This window comes from Nicotiana tomentosiformis, chromosome 2 (assembly GCF_000390325.3).
Source record: "Nicotiana tomentosiformis chromosome 2, ASM39032v3, whole genome shotgun sequence".
Lineage (NCBI taxonomy): Eukaryota > Viridiplantae > Streptophyta > Magnoliopsida > Solanales > Solanaceae > Nicotiana > Nicotiana tomentosiformis.
Genome location: NC_090813.1, coordinates 94,430,035 through 94,453,867, shown reverse-complemented (window position 1 = coordinate 94,453,867; position 23,833 = coordinate 94,430,035). Strand labels below are relative to the sequence as shown.

General features: G+C 37.5%; 2 protein-coding genes across 2 annotated transcripts; both read left to right on the top strand.

Moving 5' to 3' along the window:
* Positions 1-885: 885 nt before the first annotated feature.
* LOC104095545 (potassium transporter 8-like) lies at positions 886-7,825 on the top strand. The gene is made up of 8 exons (XM_009601693.4): positions 886-1,504; positions 1,589-2,072; positions 2,296-2,349; positions 4,154-4,414; positions 4,503-4,555; positions 5,329-5,452; positions 5,574-5,828; positions 6,585-7,825. The coding sequence occupies exons 1-8, from the start codon at positions 1,466-1,468 to the stop codon at positions 7,622-7,624; spliced, it is 2,310 nt and encodes a 769-aa protein (XP_009599988.1). The 5' UTR covers positions 886-1,465; the 3' UTR covers positions 7,625-7,825.
* Positions 7,826-9,409: 1,584 nt separating this feature from the next.
* LOC104095546 (uncharacterized) lies at positions 9,410-14,003 on the top strand. The gene is made up of 7 exons (XM_009601695.4): positions 9,410-9,634; positions 9,730-9,810; positions 9,903-10,079; positions 11,880-12,050; positions 12,224-12,442; positions 12,528-12,616; positions 12,890-14,003. Exons 1-7 carry the CDS (start codon positions 9,550-9,552, stop codon positions 13,592-13,594), a joined length of 1,527 nt encoding a protein of 508 aa, XP_009599990.1. The 5' UTR covers positions 9,410-9,549; the 3' UTR covers positions 13,595-14,003.
* The last annotated feature ends 9,830 nt before the right edge of the window (positions 14,004-23,833 follow it).

Here is a 23,833-nt window from a genome sequence, read left to right as displayed (position 1 = left end):
GCTTTGTCCCTCACCATTGTCTATTTTTTATGTACATTGTTCTTTCCTATGGGACTCTCTTTGTTTTTACTTTTACTTTTTCTCAAGTTTAGCACATTCTTTCTTGTAACTGTTACCATTCGAGCCAACTCTGTGCGTTACTGAATCACCGGTCCGTTTATCAAATGTTTTTTTATACATCCTTGATTTAAAATCACTAACTGCACTAATTAAATTCGTACATTGTATGTCCACTAAAAACTCTCTATATTGTTATACAAATAGTCGGTCAGATTTCTTGTTTACTTTTTTTAGTCGGTGTTCATAAATTATACATAACATACACATATTATACTTCTCCCGGCTATTTTTAGCTAAATATCTTAAACTAAAAATAGTTGGCGGATGTATAATATGCATATAATTCATTTATAATATATGTATATATATATATATATATATATATATATATATATATATATATATATATAAAATTAATGCATAATGTATGTATACATGCTAAAAAAAATAAACATTGAATCTAGCCGGTTATTTGTGTAACAATTCCTTAAAAAATTAAATTGACCGTTATTTGGATTATTTTTTTTTAATTACTACAATTCGAATTTGAAATTTCTTGTTAAGTAAAAAGAATCTCATTTGTTTTATTATGAGGAGTAGAACCCGAGATATTTAATTAAAACGGAAAGAGTTAGATTTAATTATGAGAACTAGAACTCAAAATCTTTAATTAAGAGTGACTAACTTTTACTATTCCATTAAAACGCTTGTGGTGCAAATAAACCGTTGCTCTCAATGGGCAGTGCGATATGTCAGAATATCAGCTAAGTTGGTGGCCTGCAGTCAATACATTCATTCACTGACAAAAACTCACCCCTCTCCCCACCTTCCCCCACCCCCAAAAACTCAGTTGCCTCTGCAGCTTACGTGTTACTGGTGAATTTTATACCCACCCCACCCACTCAAAATATTCCACTACTCCATTACCAGAACCTCCAGCCAAGAAACAAAATCTCACACATTTCTTGTTTTAGTGCATCTGCACGTATATATTGGGGTTCTTGTCATATAAAGTTGAAAATTTTCTATTCCATAATTTAGTTTTAGGTGTGTGATAATGCCCTTCCTTACAGGGATTAGTGTCGTTATTTAAGGTGAACCAAAAGGTGTGCTCATATATTTTTGTCACCATTCATTCTATTTAGCAAAAAACAGCTTACCTCCAATTCCCACCAACTTTTTTTTTTTCATCTTTGTTTTTTTCCTCATGGTGTTATGTGTCTGTTCCTTAAATGTTCTTTCCTGTGGGTCGCTCAATTGCTCAGTCCACTCATAAGGCCAAAGCTTTATAATTCTTGGAATTTTGTTGCAATATCTTCAACTAAAGGCAGTGCTGCTCAACCACTAGCCATTTCAAGATTTTGCCTAGTATGAGCTTTTTTTCAAGTTCTTGATTAGCCCAGTAATGGATATTGAGAGTTGGGGTCGTGAAAATCCAATAAAGGTTAGATTTTTGGCAATATTATGTTACCCATGTTTGAAAAAATTGAGCTTTTGAGTCATTTTTGATTATCCAATTTTGTTGCAGAAAGAATCTTGGAGGACAGTTTTAGCCTTAGCTTATCAGAGTTTAGGTGTGGTGTATGGAGATTTGAGCACTTCACCTTTGTATGTATACAAGAGCACATTTGCAGAGGATATTCAACATTCAGAGTCTAATGACGAGATATTTGGAGTTTTATCATTTGTGTTTTGGACATTAACTCTTATTCCATTGCTTAAATATGTGTTCATAGTATTAAGAGCTGATGATAATGGTGAAGGTGGGACTTTTGCCTTGTATTCCTTATTGTGCCGTCATGCCCGTGTCAGTACTTTGCCTAATGGCCAATTGGCTGATGAGGATTTATATGAGTACAAGAATGATAGAAATTTGTCAGCTGATAGGATTGGAATGAGCTTGAAATCAACTCTTGAGAAACACAGATTTTTGAAGAAAATTTTGCTCATTTTAGCTTTGATTGGGACTTGTATGGTTATTGGTGATGGAGTCCTTACTCCTGCAATCTCAGGTAATTTTTACGCGGAGCATATATATAAAAATCACTGAAGTTTCAATATATATCAAGTTCTGAATCAGTGTTATAAAGTTTGAACTCGTTGAATTTAGTTTCTGAATCCGCCTTTGTGTATGATCCGTGTTAGACTTAGTTTATCTGCCAGATTGGAGATGTTGTGATACTGATAAATTAATCCTTTCCAATTTATTTAATTTATGATGCATTGAATCTGCAGTGTTCTCTGCTGTCTCTGGACTTGAACTTTCAATGGCAAAGCATCATCACCAATGTGAGTCCAAATCTTTTTGGCAGATTTATTGTTCCCATATGGCCCCCCTCCCTTGCCCGTACCACTTTGTTTAAGAAGATGAGGAATCAAAAGTCATATCTATTTTATTTTACAGCTTTATTCCATTATGTTAATAGATTTTCATCCTTGTTATGCCAAAGAATAATAATAGATGATATTCTGATACTCTAGCTGGCTGATGAACGAAAAGAAACAGTGAGCGTTTATGGCCGAGGCGAGAAGATAATAATTTGAAATAGTTTCATAATGAACTGTTGGGGTAGATAGAGATCAGTTCCTTATGGCTGCTCTCAAGTGATTATCTTTAGTTTTTCTTGATTCCTCTATCTTATATATTTTGATTTATGCTTAGTTTATTCAGATGTATTTGGGCTAGATGTAACAAGACTTGGGTATTTATTTAATATAATAAGTTGGTTCACTTTTCTGGAAACTTTTTCTAATGGTCATGCAATTTGTGACATGGAAAGGTTACCAATATCTGATGAAGATGCATTATTGTGGGTCCCTTAATACTAAATTAAGACAAAATGTATATGGTAATCAAAGTCATATCAACATCAATAAAGAAATAAAGTTAGGTGCTTTCCCCATTGTGATAGACCACATTGATGTTATCCTAATTTTTAAAGTGAGGTTTCAACTTGAGAAACATAGTTGTTTTTATTTCATAAAGCAGAGGATGGTGGATAATGTTTTAACTTACTGGAAATTATGTAATGGTATATTTAGTTGGGTAAACCACTACTATTAGCTATAAAATGTCGTAGTCTGATTAAAATGTTTATTCTGTTGAAATAGAAAGGAAGAAAATATAGCACTAGTATGAATGTCTCTTGGAGCTCCTTAAAGACAAGTGCCCTCTCTGTTTGTTCTTGTATCACGAAGCATATCTGAGATATAATATATAATGTGAGAAAATAAGAAAATATATTGCGAGAATGCCTTAGACAAGTTTTCTTACACCTGTGAGCTTTTATAGATAGTTTATCCAATATCCATAATACTTTCTTCTGGTCCGGACAATTTATCTAATCTAACATTCTGACATTCCAACACAGGAAAAGATTTATTGATAAAGCTACAATTGTGGATTATGATTATGACAAGGTCCTCTAGAAAATATTCTACCTAAATGATGGAGTACATCCCTTTGGTAGCATAATGTTAACCAATCTATGGAATTGTTTGGGAAATAGGCTAAGAAATCTTACTATTCATATAAATATTGCCTACGGCTCGTAACTTGAAAGCTTCATACTCTAAGATGAACTCATACTCGTAATTTATTGATTTTCAGTCAAAATTACTAGAATAATTTCGTTCCAATTGTAAGGATGAATTTCCAACTTTGTGTCATAGTATATCCTTCTGTTGTTACTTATATTCCTCAATGATAGTTAGATGGTTTATAGAAAATCAATAGTCCACGAGCGAACCAAAGGAGAAAGTCTGCTGTTTCCTTGCCTTTAATAATTTACTTGCGAAATGAACAGCAGGTAGTCGTCTGTAATATCTGAAAAATTGTCATGTTTTCTTACCTAGTACGGAGTTGCCATGATTTCTCTGGTTAGCTTTTGAAATTATGAGAGTCAGAAGCTAACTTATTTTGTTTCTATAATTGATGAATTCTAGGTTTGTCTGGTAAAATGATGTCATTCATTAATATTGTCTTCTAAATCATGTTAACAGTATAGTTCACAAAAATCTTCTTGTTGAAAATAAAGAAGCAACAACCATGGAACTAATGAATTTTGTGTTGAAATGCTTCTTTACCCGGCAGATGTAGAAGTTCCAGTTGCTTGTGTGATACTCGTGTTCTTATTTTTTCTCCAACACTATGGGACGCATCGAATAGGATTTCTATTTGCACCGATTGTGATTACGTGGCTTTTGTGCATTAGTGCAATTGGGTTATACAACATCTTCCTCTGGAACCCTCATGTTTACCAAGCATTATCTCCTTACTACATGTACAAATTCTTGAAGAAGACCCAAAGAGGAGGATGGATGTCCCTCGGTGGGATTTTATTATGTATAACAGGTACGTCATTCATTGATGTGAAACTTTTTCTCTTGATGTTTTTGGTGGGAATTTGAATTTATACTCTCTTTGCTTGTCCATCTTTCAGGTTCAGAAGCTATGTTTGCTGATCTTGGACACTTTTCGCAGCTGTCTATTCAGGTAATTAACTCAAATAATTTTGTTATGCAAGTCTTGAAGCTTATTATTGTAGACTGTTCAATCAAGCATGGAACTGGTATTTACTAGGTTAAATGAAAAAAATGAATTAGCTTTCAGCTGTGACTTAAAGTTACTACTTTGGATTATTTTAACCCATCTTTCATATTACTCCTGTCCTTATATGTTTGGCACTCTTTCCCTTTTGTCCGTGTCGGAAAGATTGGCACTGAATGGTTTTGTATCAGTTTCGTGAACTTGTGTTCTGCGATGAGGAGCAGTGATAGACAAACTGGTGCACAACATTAATTTATTGCAAGGTGATTGAGGAATTAACGAAACTTGAATAGAGGTACACTAGGTAGTCATACCTGCAAGTGCCTGTTTTCCTAATCTATTCTGATCGCTTCAAGTTTTCCAAAATTTCCTTGGACTGACTCTCTCATATTCTAAAGTCTTTCCAGGTTTATTTTCTTGAAATTGATTGGTCAAATCTAGTAATCTTAGCTTAGTAAGTTGCCTCAGCCTGCTTAAAAGCAGTATCCTGAGATGAACTATTTTCAACTTTGCTTCATAAGAGTGCTGTCGAATGTGTACCGCACATTTTGTAGGATACTGAGCTAATGTGTGTTGGAGTGTTTATTGTCAAACTGAGATTATCTGTAGATGTTTTGTTCAATGTGAATAAAGTTCCTTGTAGAGGTACCGAGTTAAAATGCTTTACGTTGGCAACTGCAAATTCAACGAAAGTCCTAATAAGAGCTGCTTCTCTGCAGATAGCTTTTACGTTTGTTGTCTACCCGTCATTAATTCTTGCTTATATGGGACAAGCTGCGTATCTTTCCAAGCATCATGTTATCCAAGGTGATTACCACATTGGGTTCTATGTATCAGTGCCTGGTAAGTACTTTGCTCCTCTCTTCGCTACATTCTCTCTCTTTTTTCTCTTAGTGCATTTGAAACTTGCAGCATGTATATAGTTTTAAAATTTCTACAATTCGTATGTTCATCATTGTCCCAGAAAAACTACGGTATCCTGTTCTGGCTATTGCGATACTTGCTGCAGTGGTTGGAAGCCAGGCCATCATCACTGGGACGTTTTCCATAATCAAGCAATGCTCTGCTTTAGGTTGCTTCCCAAGGGTCAAAATAGTACATACATCGTCCAAAATCCATGGCCAGATTTACATTCCAGAGATAAACTGGACGTTGATGTTGCTATGCTTGGCAGTTACTATTGGCTTCCGTGACACGAAACACATAAGCAATGCATCAGGTATCATTAACAACCAAATAATATGCATTGTCCATGGAGTCACTAAAGGATTCGAGTCTGTTATATAAACGCCTGATTAAGTGTCACGTTTTTATTATTTATTCCTCCCTTTCTTTTCTGATCGGAACAGAACTCTCTTTTAACACATCGGTGGATAGAATAGAAAATTCTTTTGTCCTGATATTTTCTGATTTAAAATTGATCGTGTTAGTTTATTACAATAATAGAACCTCTTGATTAGTTATACTTCACTATAATAGGGAAAAATGCAAGGATAAGTTGCAAGCCACATAATGTAAAAGAACGGCCTTCCAAATGTGCACGTGTTATTTCAGATAGTGAGAGGAAGTTAATTAACTCTCAACCTCGTAGAGAATATTATAGACAGACGACAGCAATGTTAGCTAAGTGTCTGCAATGCTTACATGGAATTAGATAATAGATATGCTGTTTTACTTTTTTCATTTAAAGCCTTTTCTTGAATGCTTCTGTATTGCTAAGCTTAGAAGAATGTTAGGCATGCTTGTATCAAGGTCTCAGTGTGACATTCAACTTTAGGTGTACCAACATAAATATTCACCAGATAATCACAACTTGCAGTTATCATTTTGTGCATCAGGCAATTGAAAAGTTTTAAAAGTAAACTGAATTTATTGAAATTCCCTCGATCTTAGCCAAAAGGCTGAGAAAGTTAGGACTAAATTTGGTTTGAAATCACTACACGTATTTGTTACCGTGCAAGCTTTTCTCTTGCAGGTCTGGCAGTTATAACTGTTATGCTGGTCACTACGTGCTTTATGTCTTTGGTCATTGTCCTGTGCTGGCACAAAAACGTGTTACTCGCCATTTGCTTTATATTCTTCTTTGGTTCCATTGAAGCCCTCTACTTTTCAGCTTCCCTAATCAAGTTCCTCGAAGGGGCCTGGGTACCAATCGTTCTCTCTTTGATATTTCTAGTTGTCATGTATAGTTGGCATTACGGCACCCTGAAAAAGTACGAGTTTGATGTTGAAAACAAAATTCCCATCAACTGGCTGCTCACCTTGAGTCCCAACCTGGGTATTACACGGGTCCGTGGCATTGGCCTCATCCACACCGAGCTTGTTTCAGGAATTCCAGCTATTTTCTCACATTTTGTCACCAACCTACCTGCTTTCCACCAGGTTCTTGTTTTCCTTTGCATCAAGTCCGTCCCAGTACCTCACGTGAGACCTGAAGAAAGGTTCTTGGTGGGAAGAATTGGACCCAAAGAGTACCGCGTCTACAGATGTATAGCACGATATGGTTATCGAGACATTCACATGGACGACGTAGAGTTTGAAAAGGATCTAGTTTGTAGCATAGCTGAATTCATCCGCTCAGAGGGACCAGCACAGAATTTTGAAACTGTTGAAGGTATAGACGACAACGAAAAACTGACAGTTATTGGAACAACTTCAACACATGTTGATGGAGTAACAATGTGCGAGGATGTAGACACTAAAGATACAGAAATGATCGAGATCAGTTCACCAGAAGTGCCAAGAAAGAGAGTGAGATTTCTGGTGCCAGAGAGTCCACAAATGGATTTAAGCGTTCGAGCAGAGTTGCAAGAACTGATGGAAGCGCGGGAAGCAGGCATGGCGTTTATACTTGGACATTGTTATGTAAGAGCTAAAAGGGGTTCAAGTTTGATAAAAAAACTGGTGGTTGACATAGGATATGACTTTTTGAGAAGGAATTGTCGCGGGCCAACCTATGCATTGAGCTTCCCTCGTGCTTCAACTTTGGAGGTTGGAATGATTTACCATGTATAATTTGTGCTTTCCGTTTCTATTTAAAGGATAGAACTGTAGTATATGCTTTTTTTCTTCTTCTTACTTTTGTATTTCAAATGTGAAAGCTGTAAATGTTGTGCTGGTACATGAATTTTGCTTTGTACAATGCAATACCACGAAACAAAATACTGAGCTTAGAGGCATGTATTGAATAAAGGGCTGAAAATATGAGTTTAACAAGTTGCGTACTGTCTTGCTATATACAGGTATATACATCTACTATGTGAAAGACGATCACTTTTCGCGTTGTGCTGTAAAACATGTATACGCTAGTTTAGGAGACTTACGAGGGTTAGATTGTCTAATGGACCAGCTTATTAGCTAGCACCCCTTCTGGATATACTAGATCCAAACTGCTATTTTTTCCAACACATTAGATATAAATTATATACACTGGTTTAACTTATGATAGCACATTAGTTATTATTTTTACCATGTTACCAACTAATGTTTTCTTAAGGATTTATATGTTACCTTTTTTACCTTATGATTGTGTTGATAATTTTCATATTATTAGTTCATAAAACTTAAAGTCTTATGTAATTATGCTGTAACATGTAGAACTTTTGGATAAACGTGAATCTTTTAGTTGAGTAGAAAGGACGCATTGCATCTTGGAACATCAAACTCAGCGTTAAGAAATGGCAAAAAATTGAGTCGACATGCCAAGATTGCTTATTCTTTCTTGACAAAACGTGATGATTACGAAAAAGGACAACTATACCATCTTTCTTTTAGTCTCAAATTACCGAACCCCAATGGGATTACATCTTTTTGACAGTCTTCTCAATGACAATTAGAGAAACAAAACTAAAAGAGAAAAAGAAAAAGGAAAAGGAAGAAAAACTAAGAGAAGAATAACAAGCATTATTCTTGAGATTGATTTTGCGGTTTGGTTGTTACAATAAGACTAGTCTAGTTAGTTAAAAACTCTACGTGTATAATTGCACCTTCTTTTTATTCTTTCCCTGCTACTATTTACCAATTGAGTTTAATTTTTTTACCCGAAAAAGTTTTAAAATCTATTAGAACACTTGAAAGATAATTATAAATACTTATTTATAATAAGTTAAAGCACTAACTTGAAAAACAAGATGTATAATTAAAATGCACTTAGTATATAGGCTAATGATCAAGGAAGTAAATGAAAAATCACGAGGTTTTCCGTTTAAATTTCAGTATTTATCTTATCTATCTAAGTTATGGTAGATAAATTTAATTGCTGCAACTCACCTAGCAGATATCAAGTAAAATTAGTGATTAGTGAGTGCGCAGATAGAAACACATTGTTAACATAGTAATTCTTCCACTTGTGTATATATAAGTGAAATCTTAAAAATGAAAAAAAGTAAAGAAACAGAGTAACCGGCTTAGCAGAGGCACGCATGAGTTGTGATTCATCGGTTCTCTGACATATGTTGCTGTTGTTTGTCTAGGGAAGATAACTTTCTAGACGAAAATGTCAGCATTAACCTTATCAATCTCGATTACAGTACCTGACTAACCAAGGGTATTTCAGACAATTCATCTCCTTGTCAGTCATGCGCCCACCTGCCACCCCATCTTAACTCAGTAATTTCACTGTGGCCCTGCAATCCACTCTATTTACTGTTTTATTAAAGAAAAATTAACAAGGAAAAGTAGAAGCATTTGATTCCTCTCTTTCTTTTAACCCAATTTTTGTATAGAGTTAACTTCAAGTTTTTAGCTTCCATAATATAATACTCTCTGTTTCACTGTATATATGTCTGCTCTGTCCTTTCACTAAAGTAAAAAGTTTTATATGCTGATTACCATGTATAAAGTCTTGGGAGACATTGTTTGTGAGCTTTTTGTCTACCAGTGTTTTTGCCTATAATTAAAATGTTCATGTTATTTCAACTTAACTGATCATTTCAAGAACCATGAGAAGGAATTTTGTCATCTTATTTCTCATTGTCTTTCTTCTACTTCTTGAATTTTCATCAGCCTCAGCCACCCCTGCTGCAAGTTAGTGCATGTTTCATTTGCTTAACTCAATGACCCCTTAATCTCAAATCTTTGTTTTGTTTAATAAAGTTCCAGTCTTTTTCATTTATATGCAGAGATTGTTGGTGGGGTTGTCACAAATGTTGCGTCTGTATTATTTAAGTGGTTGTGGTCGCTAAAATCGCCGGCAAAAGCAGGTACGTTTTGGTATGTTTTTTTCTTTTCAATTGTTAGTGAATTGTGCTTTTTGATTGTTTGTGGAAATGATGCGGTTTGTTTGATTAATCAGCTGTTTCCAGCCGTGCGATGATAAAGTTTGAAAGTGGATACATTGTTGAAACTGTGTTTGATGGAAGCAAGCTGGGAATTGAACCTTACTCAGTAGAAGTTTCTTCAACTGGAGAGGTTCTCATTTTGGACTCTGAGAATAGTAATATTTACAGGGTTTCAACACCATTGTCTCGATGTAAGTGGCTAATTAGAGCGTTTCATTTGGTTCTGCACTTCTATAATTATTCATTGAGGATCTCTTCTACTAGTTAGTTTAGTGAGTGTAATTCAAACAGTAAAGAAACTTGTTTAACAAAAGACTCTTGTTTTACTTCCCTAATTCTGAAGCTTAAGTTAAAGAAAGAAGGGCTTAATATTTTTTTTCATGGTCCAAACACGTTGAAATTCTTTTTGATAAGGATGACACTTGAACAAGACCTCTGTTTTCTCTCTCGGATACTATGTTGAAGTATGTGACTATCTTATCTATAAAAGCTTAAGGTGTCAGAGAGAGCATACGCTTAATTATGTCTTCATTACTGGGATATACAAAAATCACTGCCTTTTTTGTTCATGGTGGTTGTGATAACACATTCAAGGACTTAATCCAGAGAGCTAATATTCCTCTCTCTCAATCGTTTTCAAAATATTCTATTATTTTAAATGTTTCATTAACAAGCTCTCTGCGAATCTGAATTTTTATTACAATGAACTTTTATGTTTGGGTTTCATATTTGCTTTTGTTTAAATGAAGACTATACTTTTGGAGGTTCGGAATATCTTTTATTAAGTATAGTTAACTTGAATCTAGAAGCATTCCATCTTTTTTCTAGATTTGTTAGCTTCTGCTTTTCTTTAGGGACCAAGTTCCTTGAGTGAGTGCTAGGCTAACTTCTCTGCTTTATTCTTTTCTGGGACTGATTGAAACAACCATTTTTATGGGGTCCTCCATCTTTTTCTAATCCAAGATAAAAAGTGGTGTCTCTTGTGGGGAAAGAATTTAGGCATGCCTCTATACTAATTCATTACCTGCCAATCACTTTAGCCTTTTCTTTCAGCAGGAACTTAGACTGCTTGAGTTCAAGATATTATGGAATAGTCAATTCCCTAAGACATTACAAACATTGAATCATCCTGATTCCTGGGTGGCCCTGTAATGAGAATTACAATATATCTTCATATGCTTTTAGCACAAAAGTTGTAAAGTACAGAGGCGGAGTCGGGATTTGAAGTTTATGGGTTATGAACTTATCATCAAACTCATAACTCGTTTTAGTTACTGGGTTCATAATTAAATATTATTACATATTTAATGAATTTTCTACTACAAATACAGGATTTAAGCAAAAGCTACTAGGTTCGAACCTGTAGCTAATATTGTAGCTCCGCCCTGGTAAAGCATGGTACTACTTCTATTGAACCAATAACTTTCGACGCGGAGTAGAAATTTATGTGTAAAAATTCATTAAAATTGCAAAAATAATAGATTTGAATCCATAACTTCAAAAATATAATGAATTCAATGTTAAAATCTTAAAAGTTGAACCCATAGAATTTAAATCTTGGATAAGCCTCTGATGGTCTCTACTGTTTGAACTCTTACATTGTGTTTTGGTATGGTAGAAGTCATTTCCTCGAGGAAAATATTTTCTTGAAAAATCATTTCCGTCATACAAACACACCTCTAAGTTGCCTTCATTTTCTCTTGTGACCAACTCCTTCACTTGCTTCCATAATTTCTCTTGTGATCCTTTTCTTTTATCCAATTAAAATGAGCTAACTTTCAATTTGTTGGGGGCAAGAGTGGTATGTTTCATCACTGTCACTTGTAAAATTCTATTATGCTCTATAGTCCAGCTTTACTCACTTTTCATTTCCTTCCTTTGGATAAATGGGATGTGTATTTTACATGCAGACATGCACTTCTAATGAATGCTGTAATGTTATTCTTTAAATCAAATTTGACTTGTTGATTGAGTGGATGATTGAACTATAGATAGCCGTCCAAAATTGGTTGCCGGATCTCCTGAAGGATACTCGGGACATGTGGATGGGAGGTTACGAGAAGCAAGGATGGACCGTCCTAAAGGACTTACAATGGATGATCAAGGAAATATATATGTTGCAGATACCATAAATATGGCAATCCGAAAAATCAGTGATGCTGGTAAAATTTTGGATTTCTGTCCCGCCTTTGTCTTAATTGATGCTCTCTGCTCTTAAGGACTTACATGCACGTGATTGTAGTAAAATTGCACAGTAAAACTAGTTCGATAAGAGAAAATTAATGAATTCAGTCGAGTAATGTGCATAACTCAAGCATATTTTTCTGTATAGCAGGAGTTGTAACTATTGCTGGAGGGAAGTCGGCCCGAGGTGGAGGTCATATTGACGGGCCAAGTGAAGATGCAAAGTTTTCCGACGACTTTGATGTGGTTTATGTTGGAAGCAGCTGTTCACTTTTAGTTATAGACAGAGGAAACAGGGCAATTAGAGAAATTCAACTTAATGATGATGACTGTTCACACAACCAGTATGACGACAACAATCTCCATCTTGGTAAAAAACAAACTTTCTAATTCTTTCCAGTTATCAATTAATTCACCACTGATTACAAAAAGAAGGTATATTTTCATCCCTGCAGGTGTGGCACTGCTTTGTGCTGCTGGATTTTTCGGTTACATGCTGGCTTTATTACAACGTAGAATTGGAGCGCTTTTTTCGTCGAACAGTGTATGCAATTAATGACCTTGATAATCCCTTTCTTGGTTCTTCCCCTGAGTATCAGATCTGTATTATTCCATAGAAACTGGGACAAAATGGAGGGATAAAACAAAGGCAGGAAGATGGATATCTTAGGAATCCAAGAAATTTTCGTTTTCTATGTGAAGGTCAAACTCACTATGCATATAGATAAACAGAATGGATGAATTAGTGCAGAACATCATGCATTTCCTTTTTGATTGGCACAACAATATATTTATGCATTTCCTTTTTGATTGGCAGAAAGATCAACGGACTCCTGTTAGGGGCACGCAGCATGCACCGTATCAGCGAAATATGAAGCCAGTGAGGCCTCCTTTAATTCCGCCAGAAGATGAATACGATAAACCAGAGGAAAACCTGTTTCTATCACTGGGAAGGCTTGTCCTGAACACAGGTTCAACTGTGGGTGAACTATTCGGAGGAATGTTCTCAGGTTTTAGAAAGAAGCCTTACCCCCATCATGTCCAGCAGCATTACCATTACCCTCACAAACAATCAAGTGCATGGCCAATGCAGGAAAGCTACGTAATTCGAGATGAAGACGAGGCCCCGTCCCTAGACACGAGAGATCCTACACCCCGTAAAACCTATCCATTAATGAACAAAGAGCCAGAGAAAGCACGACATATGAGACAAAGTCAATCCCATTATGGTGGATGGAATGGGAATGCACATGGGCACGGCAATTTTCAGCAACATCAACATCAACAACAGTTTCTGCCACAAGTATATCAGCATCACGAGAAGCACCAGTCGTCTAGTCCTCAAACATACTACGAGCAAAGCTGTGAACCAAACGAGATTGTGTTTGGAGCAGTTCAAGAACAGGATGGACGACGTGAAACAATGGTGATAAAGGCCGTTGATTATGGGGATCCTGCTTATAATAATCACAACATCCGATCCAGGTACAACTACAGCACGGGTTACTCGTGCGGATATTGAATAAAATTATAGAATGCAAATGGAAATAGCTAGACTATAGAGTAGGCATCAAGTTGGACTCTCTCTGGATTTCACTTTCTTGTAGTATCTTTCACGGGGAATGAATATGATAATAGAAAGTAGCATAACAGAAGTGAGATGAATGTTCTGGGAAGGGAACCTTGGAGCAACGATACAGTTGTTTCCGTGTGACCGGGTTCGAGCTATGGAAGCAACCACTAATGCTTGCATTAGGGTAGATTGTCTACATCACAACCCTTAGGGTGCGGCCCTTTCCCGAACCCTACGTGAACGCTGGGATGACTTGTGCACCGGGCTGCCCATTTTATCATTTATCATGCTCTTATAGTGAATCTTTTTTTCATGCATCTATCTCATTGGAAATATATTTTTTCTTCTAGTAGCAAAATTTACTTAGATGGGGTGAGAATGGGACCAATTTTACAATTTTACATTTGGTAGCATGGCTGAAACGTTTGCAAAAGTTATAGGATGTGGAAGTTCGGTTTTAAGGAATGATTCCATTGGGTTTATAAGCAAGGTAGCTCGCGGTAGAAACTATTTACATATAAAAACGGTATAATTTTTGTATATAATATATATATATATATATATATATATATTTTTTTTTTTTTTTGATTATTATTTTTAGAGTGACTATACAATGTCAATTACTCGCAAGATAAGTCCAAATATGCTTAAAATTATTTAGCACTTTGGCAATTAAGTGCCATGAGTTAATATTTTTTGAGCTTCTACTTTGAAGTAATTGTTTTACATTAAATGTGAAATTACTAGAAGGATGATAAATAACTAGAAAAACTCTGTTTGAATTTTAATCAAATAGGAAACTATCTCATGTCTTAGCTAGGCACAAGAAATTATTTGTTTAACTACGTTTTGCCGTGCAATTTCGGATTCTGTTTCCAATGAAGAATACCACACATGCTCACCACTAATTATTCCCAGCTTAATAGAAACATCTATGACCAAACCAATAATCAATTGATTGACGTGCAAGGTTCAACGAGTGAGTTGGTCAAAAAAGACTGGTATATCAGTCACTATATTCTCATTTTTTTAATAAAATAAATTTAAAGTAAAATGAAATGACAAGAAACTTGAGATATTAGGGGTCGTTTGGTTACAGGTATTAAGTGGGATATACCAGTATAAAAATTGGGGTTAAATTTATTTCATGTTTGGTTACTGGTAGTAAATAATCCTGGTATAATTTTATACCAAATATTAGTATAAACTTATCCCACATTGGAGGTGGAATAACAATACCAGGATTATAATTCCTTGGATAAAGATTTCGTTAAGACATAATTACCTCTCCAAAACCCCTTTTCACTGCATCAGTACATACGATACAACCGAAATAGATATTAGCCGCAGTTTATACTTTCTTTTTGCTGGAGTTTTGCACAGTTCTTGTATTTATTTGCATTGTATTTGAATAATTTTTGCACAATTCCTGCACTTTTCTGCATTATTTCTGCACAGTTTCTGCATAATTCCCGCATTTTTCTGCAATGTTTCTACATTATTTCTGCATTGATTCTTGTCACGACCCAAAACCAACCGTCGTGATGACGCCTATCGTAGAACTAGGCAAGCCAATTACTCAACTATTCCAACATAACCAAAAGCTTTGAAAAAAAAAATACGGAAGCAGTTAATATTTAAGGAAAACCTTTGAAAACAGAAATAAATACGCAACCCAATACAATCTCTCCCAAAACCGTGGTGTCACCGAGTACATGTGCATCTACAACGGAAGATAGTCTAATACAATGTCTAAAGAGTAAAAACTGAAATTCAAGTAAAGATAACGAAGGAAGGTCAAGGTCTGCGAACGTCATGCAACTACCTCGATAGTCTCCCGAGATCCTGACTCCACACTCAGCAGCTGCCGTGACCGGAAGCACCTGGATCTGCACACGAGGTGCAGGGTGTAGCGTGAGTACAACCAACTCAATAAGTAACAAATCCAAACTTTGGACTGAAAGTAGTGACGAACTCAACCGACACAGTTCAATATAGAAGTAACAGTGCAGAAACGTAGGCATTCTTTCAAGTTCAGCACATAAACTCAAAACAGTAAAATAGATCAAATCTGAATGATAAGAAGAATATAACTTCTCTACTCTTACATGCCAATGCACATGCTGTATGTGATGCACCATGCTGACAGCCTCATGTGCTCACACTCTCAATTGCTCAATCGCTCAGTACTGTATATGGCCAATCCAACCTGTGGGGAAGATCCATCCCCAGGTAAATAATGCTTCGGACAAGATCCATGTCCAGGGAAGATCCATCCCTTAATATAATTAACCACGCTCACTGGGTGTGTGTGTGTGTAGACTCCAGAGGGGCTCCTTCAGCCCAAGCGCTATCATCAGTATAACCGCTGCGGCGTGCAGCCCGATCCCATAAATGTCACTCATAGTCAGGCCCTCGGCCTCGCTCAGTCATCAATCTCTCCAGTCTCTCTCACGGGCTCACCGTGTCAATGAAACTAGCCCGAAAATAATGATATGATGCATCAATAAATAACAACAGAGACTAAGATATGATGTGAAATGAATGAATATGATTGAGTACGAAATATCAATAAAATCAGTAAGATAACAACAAGAAACAACCACTATGGGTCCTAACAGTACCAGCATATAGCCTAGACATGATCTCTAGCATGTTTAACAACTTAATTACTTTATCACATGATGAAAATACGGACATCAACAAGATAAGTCCACTATATAGTGCCATGGAATCAACCAGGCCACAATTCTCATGGTGCATGCCCGCACGCCCGTCACTTGGCATGTGCGTCACCTCAACACCAATCACATAATACATATTTTGGGATTTCGAACCCTTAGAGCCAAGTTTAGAAGTATTACTTACCTCAATCCGAGCAAATCCCTACTCCAATACGCCTTTGCCTCACAAATCGGTCTTCAAATGACCCGAATCTAGCCACAAACAGTACAATACAATCAACACAGGCTAAAGGAATAAATTCCACAAGAAATTGCTAAGTTATAACTCAAAAATCCGAAATTGGTTCAAAATCGCCCCTGGGTCCACGTCTCGGAATCCAACAAAACTCACAAAATCCGAAAGCCCATTCAACCACGAGTCCAACTATACAATTTTTTATCAAAATCCAACACCCAATCGTCACCCAAATCCCCTAAATCAACTCTCCAAATCCCTAGCCTCAAACTCCTAAATTACACCTAAAAAACACCCAAACTAGGTGGAAAACCAATGCGGATACAAGATTATTGATTAAAAATAAGCAAAAAGGGACTTACCTCAAGAATCCCCTCGAAAACCCTCCCAAAAATTGCCCTAGTCCGAGCTCAAAATGTTTGAAAATGAAGAAAATTGCGAACCCTTATGTTTTTAATTCTGCCCAGCTAAACCGCTTTTGCGGTTTACTTGACCGCATCTGCGGCCTTTCACGCTTTTGTGGTGCCCAGTCCGCTTATACGGATACGCTTCTGCAACGGGCCGTCCGCTTCTACGAAGCTGCCTCACCAAGCGCCCATGCGCTTCTGCGATCCCATACCCGCATCTGCGGACACGCAGGTGAGGAAACGACCTCGCACCTGCGAGCTCTGCCAGCTTTCTTCTTGACCGCTTCTGCGGTCCCTTTCTCGCTTCTGCGAGCTCACATCTGCGGTTCCCAATCCGCAGGTGCGATTACACTAGCAGTTGCAAATCTTCAGCAACTCTTCAACATCAAATCTCGTTATGAAAATCATTTGAAATCAACCCGAGGCCCCCGGGACCTCAACCAAACATACAAACAAGTTTTAAAACATCATACGAACTTAATCGAAACCTCAAATCTCCTCAAACAACATCAAAAATACGAATCGCACATGGATTCAAGCCTAATGAACTTTGAATTTTCAAATTTCTACAACCGGCACCTAAACCTATCAAATCACGTCCGATTGACCCCAGTTTTTGCACACAAGTCACAAATGACACCACAGACATACTCCAACTTCCGAAATCGGAATCCGACCCCGATATCAAAAAGTCCACTCCCGGTCAAACTTTTCAAAAATTCAACTTTCGCTATTTCAAGCCTAATTCAACTATAGACATTCAAATCACAATCCGGATACGCTCCTAAGTCCAAAATCACCTAAAGGAGCTAACGGAATCACCAAAATGCAAATTCGGGTCGTTTACACATAAGTCAACATCCGGTCAACTTTTTCAACTTAAGCTTTCTATTATGAGACTAAGTGTCTCAATTCATTCCGAAATCTCTCCGGACCCGAACCAACTAACCCGATAAGTCATATAACAGCTATACAACACAAAAGGAGCAGTAAATGGGGGAACATGGCTACAACTCTCAAAACGACCTGCCGGGTCATTACATATTCCCCATCTTAAATAAACGTTCGTCCTCGAATGGGTCTAGAAACATACTTGGAGTCTCAAATAGGCGTGGATATCTACTCTGCATCTCTCGCTCGGTATCCCAAGTAGCCTCCTCAATGGGCTGACCTCTCCACTGCACCTTCACTGAAGCTATATCCTTTAACCTCAACTTCTGAACCTGCCAATCCAAAATGGCCATTGGCTCCACATCGTAAGTCAAATCACCATCCAACTGAACCGTTCTGAAATCCAAAACATGAGACAGATCGCCAATTTACTTCCGGAGCATAGAAACATGAAATACTGGATGCACACCCGACAAACTAGGTGGTAAGGCAAGCTCGTAAGCCACTTCCCCCAATCCTCCAAAGCACCTCAAACGGCCTAATGTACCGAGGGCTCAACTTCCCCTTCTTTCCGAACCTTATAACACCCTTCGTGGGTGAAACCTTCAGTAAGACCTTCTCCCCAACCATGTAAGCAATATCATGGACCTTTCTTTCGGCATAACTCTTATGTCTGGACTGCACCGTACGAAGCCGCTCCTGAATCAATTTAACCTTGTCCAATGCATCTTAAACCAAGTCAGTACCCAATATCCTAGCCTCCCCTGGCTCGAACCAACCCACTGGAGATCTACACCGTCTCCCATACAAAGCCTTATACTGAGCCATCTAAATGCTCGATTGGTAGCTGTTGTTGTAGGCAAACTCCGTGAGTGGCAGAAACTGATCCCAAGAACCCCCAAAATCAATGACACACGCGCGTAACATGTCCTCCAATATCTAAATAGTGCGCTCGGTCTGTCCGTCCGTCTGAGGGTGAAATGTTGTGCTCAACTCAACCTGGGTGCCCAACTCTCGCTGTACTGCTCTCTAGAACTGTGATGTAAACTGCATGCCTCGATATGAAATGATGGACACTGGCACACCATAAAGGCGGACAATCTCTCGGATGTAAATCTCAGCCAACCTCTCCGAAGAATAGGTAGTACCAACTGGAATAAAATGTGCGGACTTGTTCAGCGGATCCATAATCACCAAAATAGCATCGAAGTCCGTGGGAGCCCAACCATGAAATCTATGGTGATCCGCTCCCACTTCTACTCTAGAATCTCTAACCTCTGAAGCAATCCACCTGGTCTCGCATGCTCATACTTCACCTGCTGACAGTTAAGGCACTGAGCTACAAACCCCACGATATCCTTCTTCATTCTCCTCCACCAATAGTGCTGCCTCAAGTCCTGATATATCTTCGCGGCACCCGGATGAATGGAATACCGCAAATTGTGGGCCTCCTCAAGAATCAACTCACGTAGCCCATCCACATTGGGCACACAAATCCGACCCTGCATCCTAGTTACCCCATCATCCCCAATAGTCACATCTCTGGCATCACCGTGCTGAACCGTGTCCTTAAGGACAAGCAAATGAGGATCATTACACTGGCGCTCTCTGATGCGATCATATAAGGAATACCGAGAAACCACACAAGCTAGAACCCGGCTGGGCTCCGAAATATCCTATCCCACGAACTGGTTGGCCAAAGCCTGAACATCAACTACAAGAGGTCTCTCTCCCAGGAATGAATACAAGACTACCCATACTCACCGCCTTTCTACTCAAGGCATCAGCCACCACATTGGCCTTCACGGGATGATACAGAATGGTGATATTATAGTCCTTTAGCAGATCCAACCATCTCCGCTGCCTCAAATTTATATCATTCTGTTTGAACAAGTGCTGGAGGCTCCGATGATCCGTAAACACCTCACAAGACACACCGTAGATATAATGCCTCCAAATCTTCTATGCATGAACGATGGCAGCTAACTCCAAATCACGAACATGGTAGTTCTTCTCATGAGGCTTCAATTGGCGCGAAGCATAAGTAATCACTATACCCTCCTGTATCAAGACACACCCAATACCAATCCGAGAAGTATCATAATATACTGTATAAGAGCCTGAAGCTGAAGGCAAAACTAGAACTAGAGCTGTGGTCAAGGCAACCTTGAGCTTCTGAAAGCTCTCCTCACACTCATTCGACCACTTGAAAGGGACAATTTGGTCAAGGCTGATGCAATAAATATGAATCCCTTCACAAAGCGATGATAATAACTGGACAAGCCAAGATCCGAATCTCCGTAGCTGAGGACGGTCTGGGCCAACTCTGAACCGCCTCTATCTTCTTCGGATCCACCTAAATACCCTCACTGGATACCACGTTCCCCAAGAATGCCACTGAACTGAGCTAAAATTCACACTTGGAGAACTTGGCATAAAGCTTCTATAGCACCCCAGAAAATTTCGAAGTACTTAAGCGCTATTAAGAAAGTTGATGTGCGCTAATTATATTATTTTATATGTAGGCGAGGACTATTAATATAATGGATATCAATTGGATATGATAATAAGTGTACGAGGCATACTATAAGTGATGTGGGGTCTAAGAAGAGCCCTAACTCTAAGTCAAGTTGGAAATTACATGATAGACTAAAGTTCCAAATGAGTACGCACAAGACCAAAGTTTGGACGATCATATCTACATTTATATACGTAGTTATGTGATGTAAAACCTATCAAATGAAAGATCTTTGAGTCTAGTTTCTAACTCTTCAAACCGTTTGTCATTTGGACATTCTTACAAGAAGTTATGACCAAATTACCAAAGGCTGGCAGAGGAGTCTACGGATGCGAAGCATCGGGGGCCGCGTTCGAAAGAAAGGCTGGCAGTGAAGTGCTGCCATAGCGTCTAGGTTCGCATCTGAGCTTCAAAGAGGAGTGAAGTGGGGATGTGAAGCATCCAGGGCCGCATCCGAAACCTAGAAATCCGGGCTTATAAATACAAGGTCGGGGGAGGAAAGTATTTTGAGTATTTGGGGGTTAGGGTTCTTGAGGTGAAAAAGGCAATTTTGAGCTCAAATCAAGTCCAATCAACTAAGGTAAGTTGTTAATGATGTTTTGGATTGATTCTTACTCAATATACATGAGTTCTAACATCATTCTTGCATCCAAATGCTAGATTTCATCGTCAAATCCTCAAAAACACTAAATTCACCAAAGTTGTAATTTTTCAAGATTAAGCTACTAGAGGTAATTTCAATGCTTCAAACTCGTTTATTATGAGTAGTTAGAAGTATTTAAAGCATTTGTTATAAGTTTTAATGGTTGAAAGATTGGATTATAAAACTCTAGTTCATGGCATGAATAGTACTTTTGAGAAAATAAGAGAGAAGATGAATGGTAATCTTGGCAATGAAATTTATGAATACAATGAACCTATGGAATTATTTGTTAGTAAAAGATGAAAGTGATCAACTAAGTAATTACCCGAATTGTATATTTTGCAAGTTTTGATTATGGAAGATGATGAATAGTAACTTGGTGGCAATGGACAATTGATGTAGTATCATTAATGACTTCGAATGGGTATTAAAACATAAGAATGAAGTTGAATGGTCTAGAATGTAAAACTATTTGGCGATTTGAGTTGTTGAAGGCTTGTAGCCAACTTATGAGCCATATATGGATGTTGATCAATATCTTAGGTCATATTCTGATGTAATTAGGATATCTAATTATAGATATCGACTTGTTGGTGATGTTGAACATTTTAATCAACATTGGAATGATGGATGAGGATTGGAAGCTTGTGAATATTAATAAAGTGAAAGCGAGGTAAGTTGATTAAAATTTACTCTTGTTGAGGGACTTTCTCTAAAAGTATGTTTCGAGTTAATACTTAAGTTGTTTTCAAATGTGCTTTTGTGCTTGTGGGGACAAACAAGCACGAATGTCTCCATGTATTAAAATATTATGTTGCATATGTAGTGTCATGCTGTTTTATAAAATTTTATTTTAAATCTTGTTGGCAAAATGACACCAAGGTAAATGTTATAAGTTTTTATCAAAACTTACGTATTTACAAGAGTATACATATTTGAGTGCTAAAGATAAGTTTTCGTATAAAGTATTTTTTTTTTGGAAATTGACGAACAGAATGGCACTTGTGGTATATTTTAAAGATGGATGTTAAATTGCTAAAGGCTTTAGCATGTAAAAGGTTATTTATTTAAATTTTGTTCAAATGATTTAGATTTTTATAAATGCTATGATTTGATAAAAATAGATCCTTTGAGGCTACTATGCTATGAATCTATTTTTGAAGTATCAAATATTTTGGGAGTTACTTGTGACACCGAGATTAGCTTCGGATATATCGTGTTCGTTGTCATAAAACTACATGTGCCGGTGTAGGCGTAGATGGCCACTTTGTGGTATAGACTACGACAAAGTGCTCTCCCTCGAGAGAGTATTATTTTGTGCTATTATTAGCATGGATGAGTTGATTCGTACGTCACTATGATGAGACGACCTGAGCAAGTAGGGTATATGATACTTACCGCTAGGTACATAACCTAGTTGACCTTCTTATGTCGGTGATGGTATAGTACTCCCAGTGAAAGGTAAGGATGATTTTCTTATGTGTAGGCCTAAAGAGCCGAAAGTGATTTCGATGACTTAAAGCAAATGGAATAATTTTTTATATGATTTTATCCAAAATCTTGGATTGATGTAAATGTTTTAAAAGTTTATATTGCTGGTTATATTTCACTTGGTTGTTATTTAAAATAACAAGGGTCATGAATTGATAAAAATTTCTTATCGTTTATATAAAATATTGGTGCATTATTTTTATAAAGTTTGTCCCAAGAACTTAAGTTAGAGAGAGTCTATGACACTTATTGAGTACCGTTGTGGTGTACTCAGCCCTTAGGGGGGCCCCTCCAGGGCCCTGCTTACTTTACATATTTCAGGATGATGTATAATCCGTGGCATTCGGTCAGGCTAGGATGACTCTCTTTTCGAGGTATTATGAAGCACCACTTTTATTTCATGGTAGCTATCATGTTTTTCCTTATTTTATTTTGTTGGAATTACTCCAACCGTTAGTTCTATTTTTTGGTATAGAGGCTCCATAGATAGTTGTGAAGGTTGTAGTAACGGGGTTGTACATGACACACATGCAAGTATATTTATTTTACTTAGTCTCATTGTTATTATCATGAAAGACGTCATGTGTGATTTTAAATTGGAAAATATGTTATCATTTAACTTGAAAATGTATATGATTTTCATGGAGCTTCTGCAGTTAAATTGGTTTTCATGCATATGATTTGGGTGCATCACATGGTTTGGTTTGCTCGGGTCGGGTAGTGTTCCGGGTGCCGGTCACGTAGTTTTGGGTTGTGACAGCTTCTCCTCCCTCAACCATTGCAACACAATCCTCAAATGCTGGGCATGCTCCTGCTGGCTACGAGAGTACACCAGGATATCATCAATGAACACTATGACAAATGAGTCGAGATAAGGCTGAAATACACTGTTCATCATATGCATGAACGTTGCCGGAGCATTGGTCAGCCCAAAAGACATCACAAGGAACTCATAATGACCATAACGAGTCCTGAATGCTGTCTTTAGAATATCCGAGTCACGAATCTTCAACTGGTGATACCCAGACCTCAAATCAATCTTGGAGAACACCCTCGCTCCTTGAAGCTGGTCAAACAGATCATCAATACGCGGCAAAGGATACTTGTTCTTGATTGTAACTTTATTCAACTGCCTATAATCAATGCACATCCTCATAGTGCCATCCTTCTTCTTCACAAACAAAACGGATGCATCCCAAGGTGACACACTAGGCCTAATAAACCCCTTATCAAGGAGTTCCTGAAGCTGCTCCATCAATTCTTTCAACTCAGCTGGTGCCATACGATACGGTGGGATAGAAATGGGCTGAGTGCCCGAC

Excerpts from the sequence above, each read along its gene's own strand:
- LOC104095545 (XM_009601693.4), top strand. The coding sequence starts at position 1,466 with ATGGATATTGAGAGTTGGGGTCGTGAAAATCCAATAAAG. Across the intron at positions 4,556-5,328 it reads TTTCGCAGCTGTCTATTCAG|ATAGCTTTTACGTTTGTTGT; the intron begins GTAATTAACTCA and ends GCTTCTCTGCAG. Across the intron at positions 5,829-6,584 it reads ACACATAAGCAATGCATCAG|GTCTGGCAGTTATAACTGTT; the intron begins GTATCATTAACA and ends TTTCTCTTGCAG.
- LOC104095546 (XM_009601695.4), top strand. The coding sequence starts at position 9,550 with ATGAGAAGGAATTTTGTCATCTTATTTCTCATTGTCTTTCTTCTACTT. Across the intron at positions 9,811-9,902 it reads AAAATCGCCGGCAAAAGCAG|CTGTTTCCAGCCGTGCGATG; the intron begins GTACGTTTTGGT and ends TTGATTAATCAG. Across the intron at positions 12,443-12,527 it reads CGACAACAATCTCCATCTTG|GTGTGGCACTGCTTTGTGCT; the intron begins GTAAAAAACAAA and ends TCATCCCTGCAG.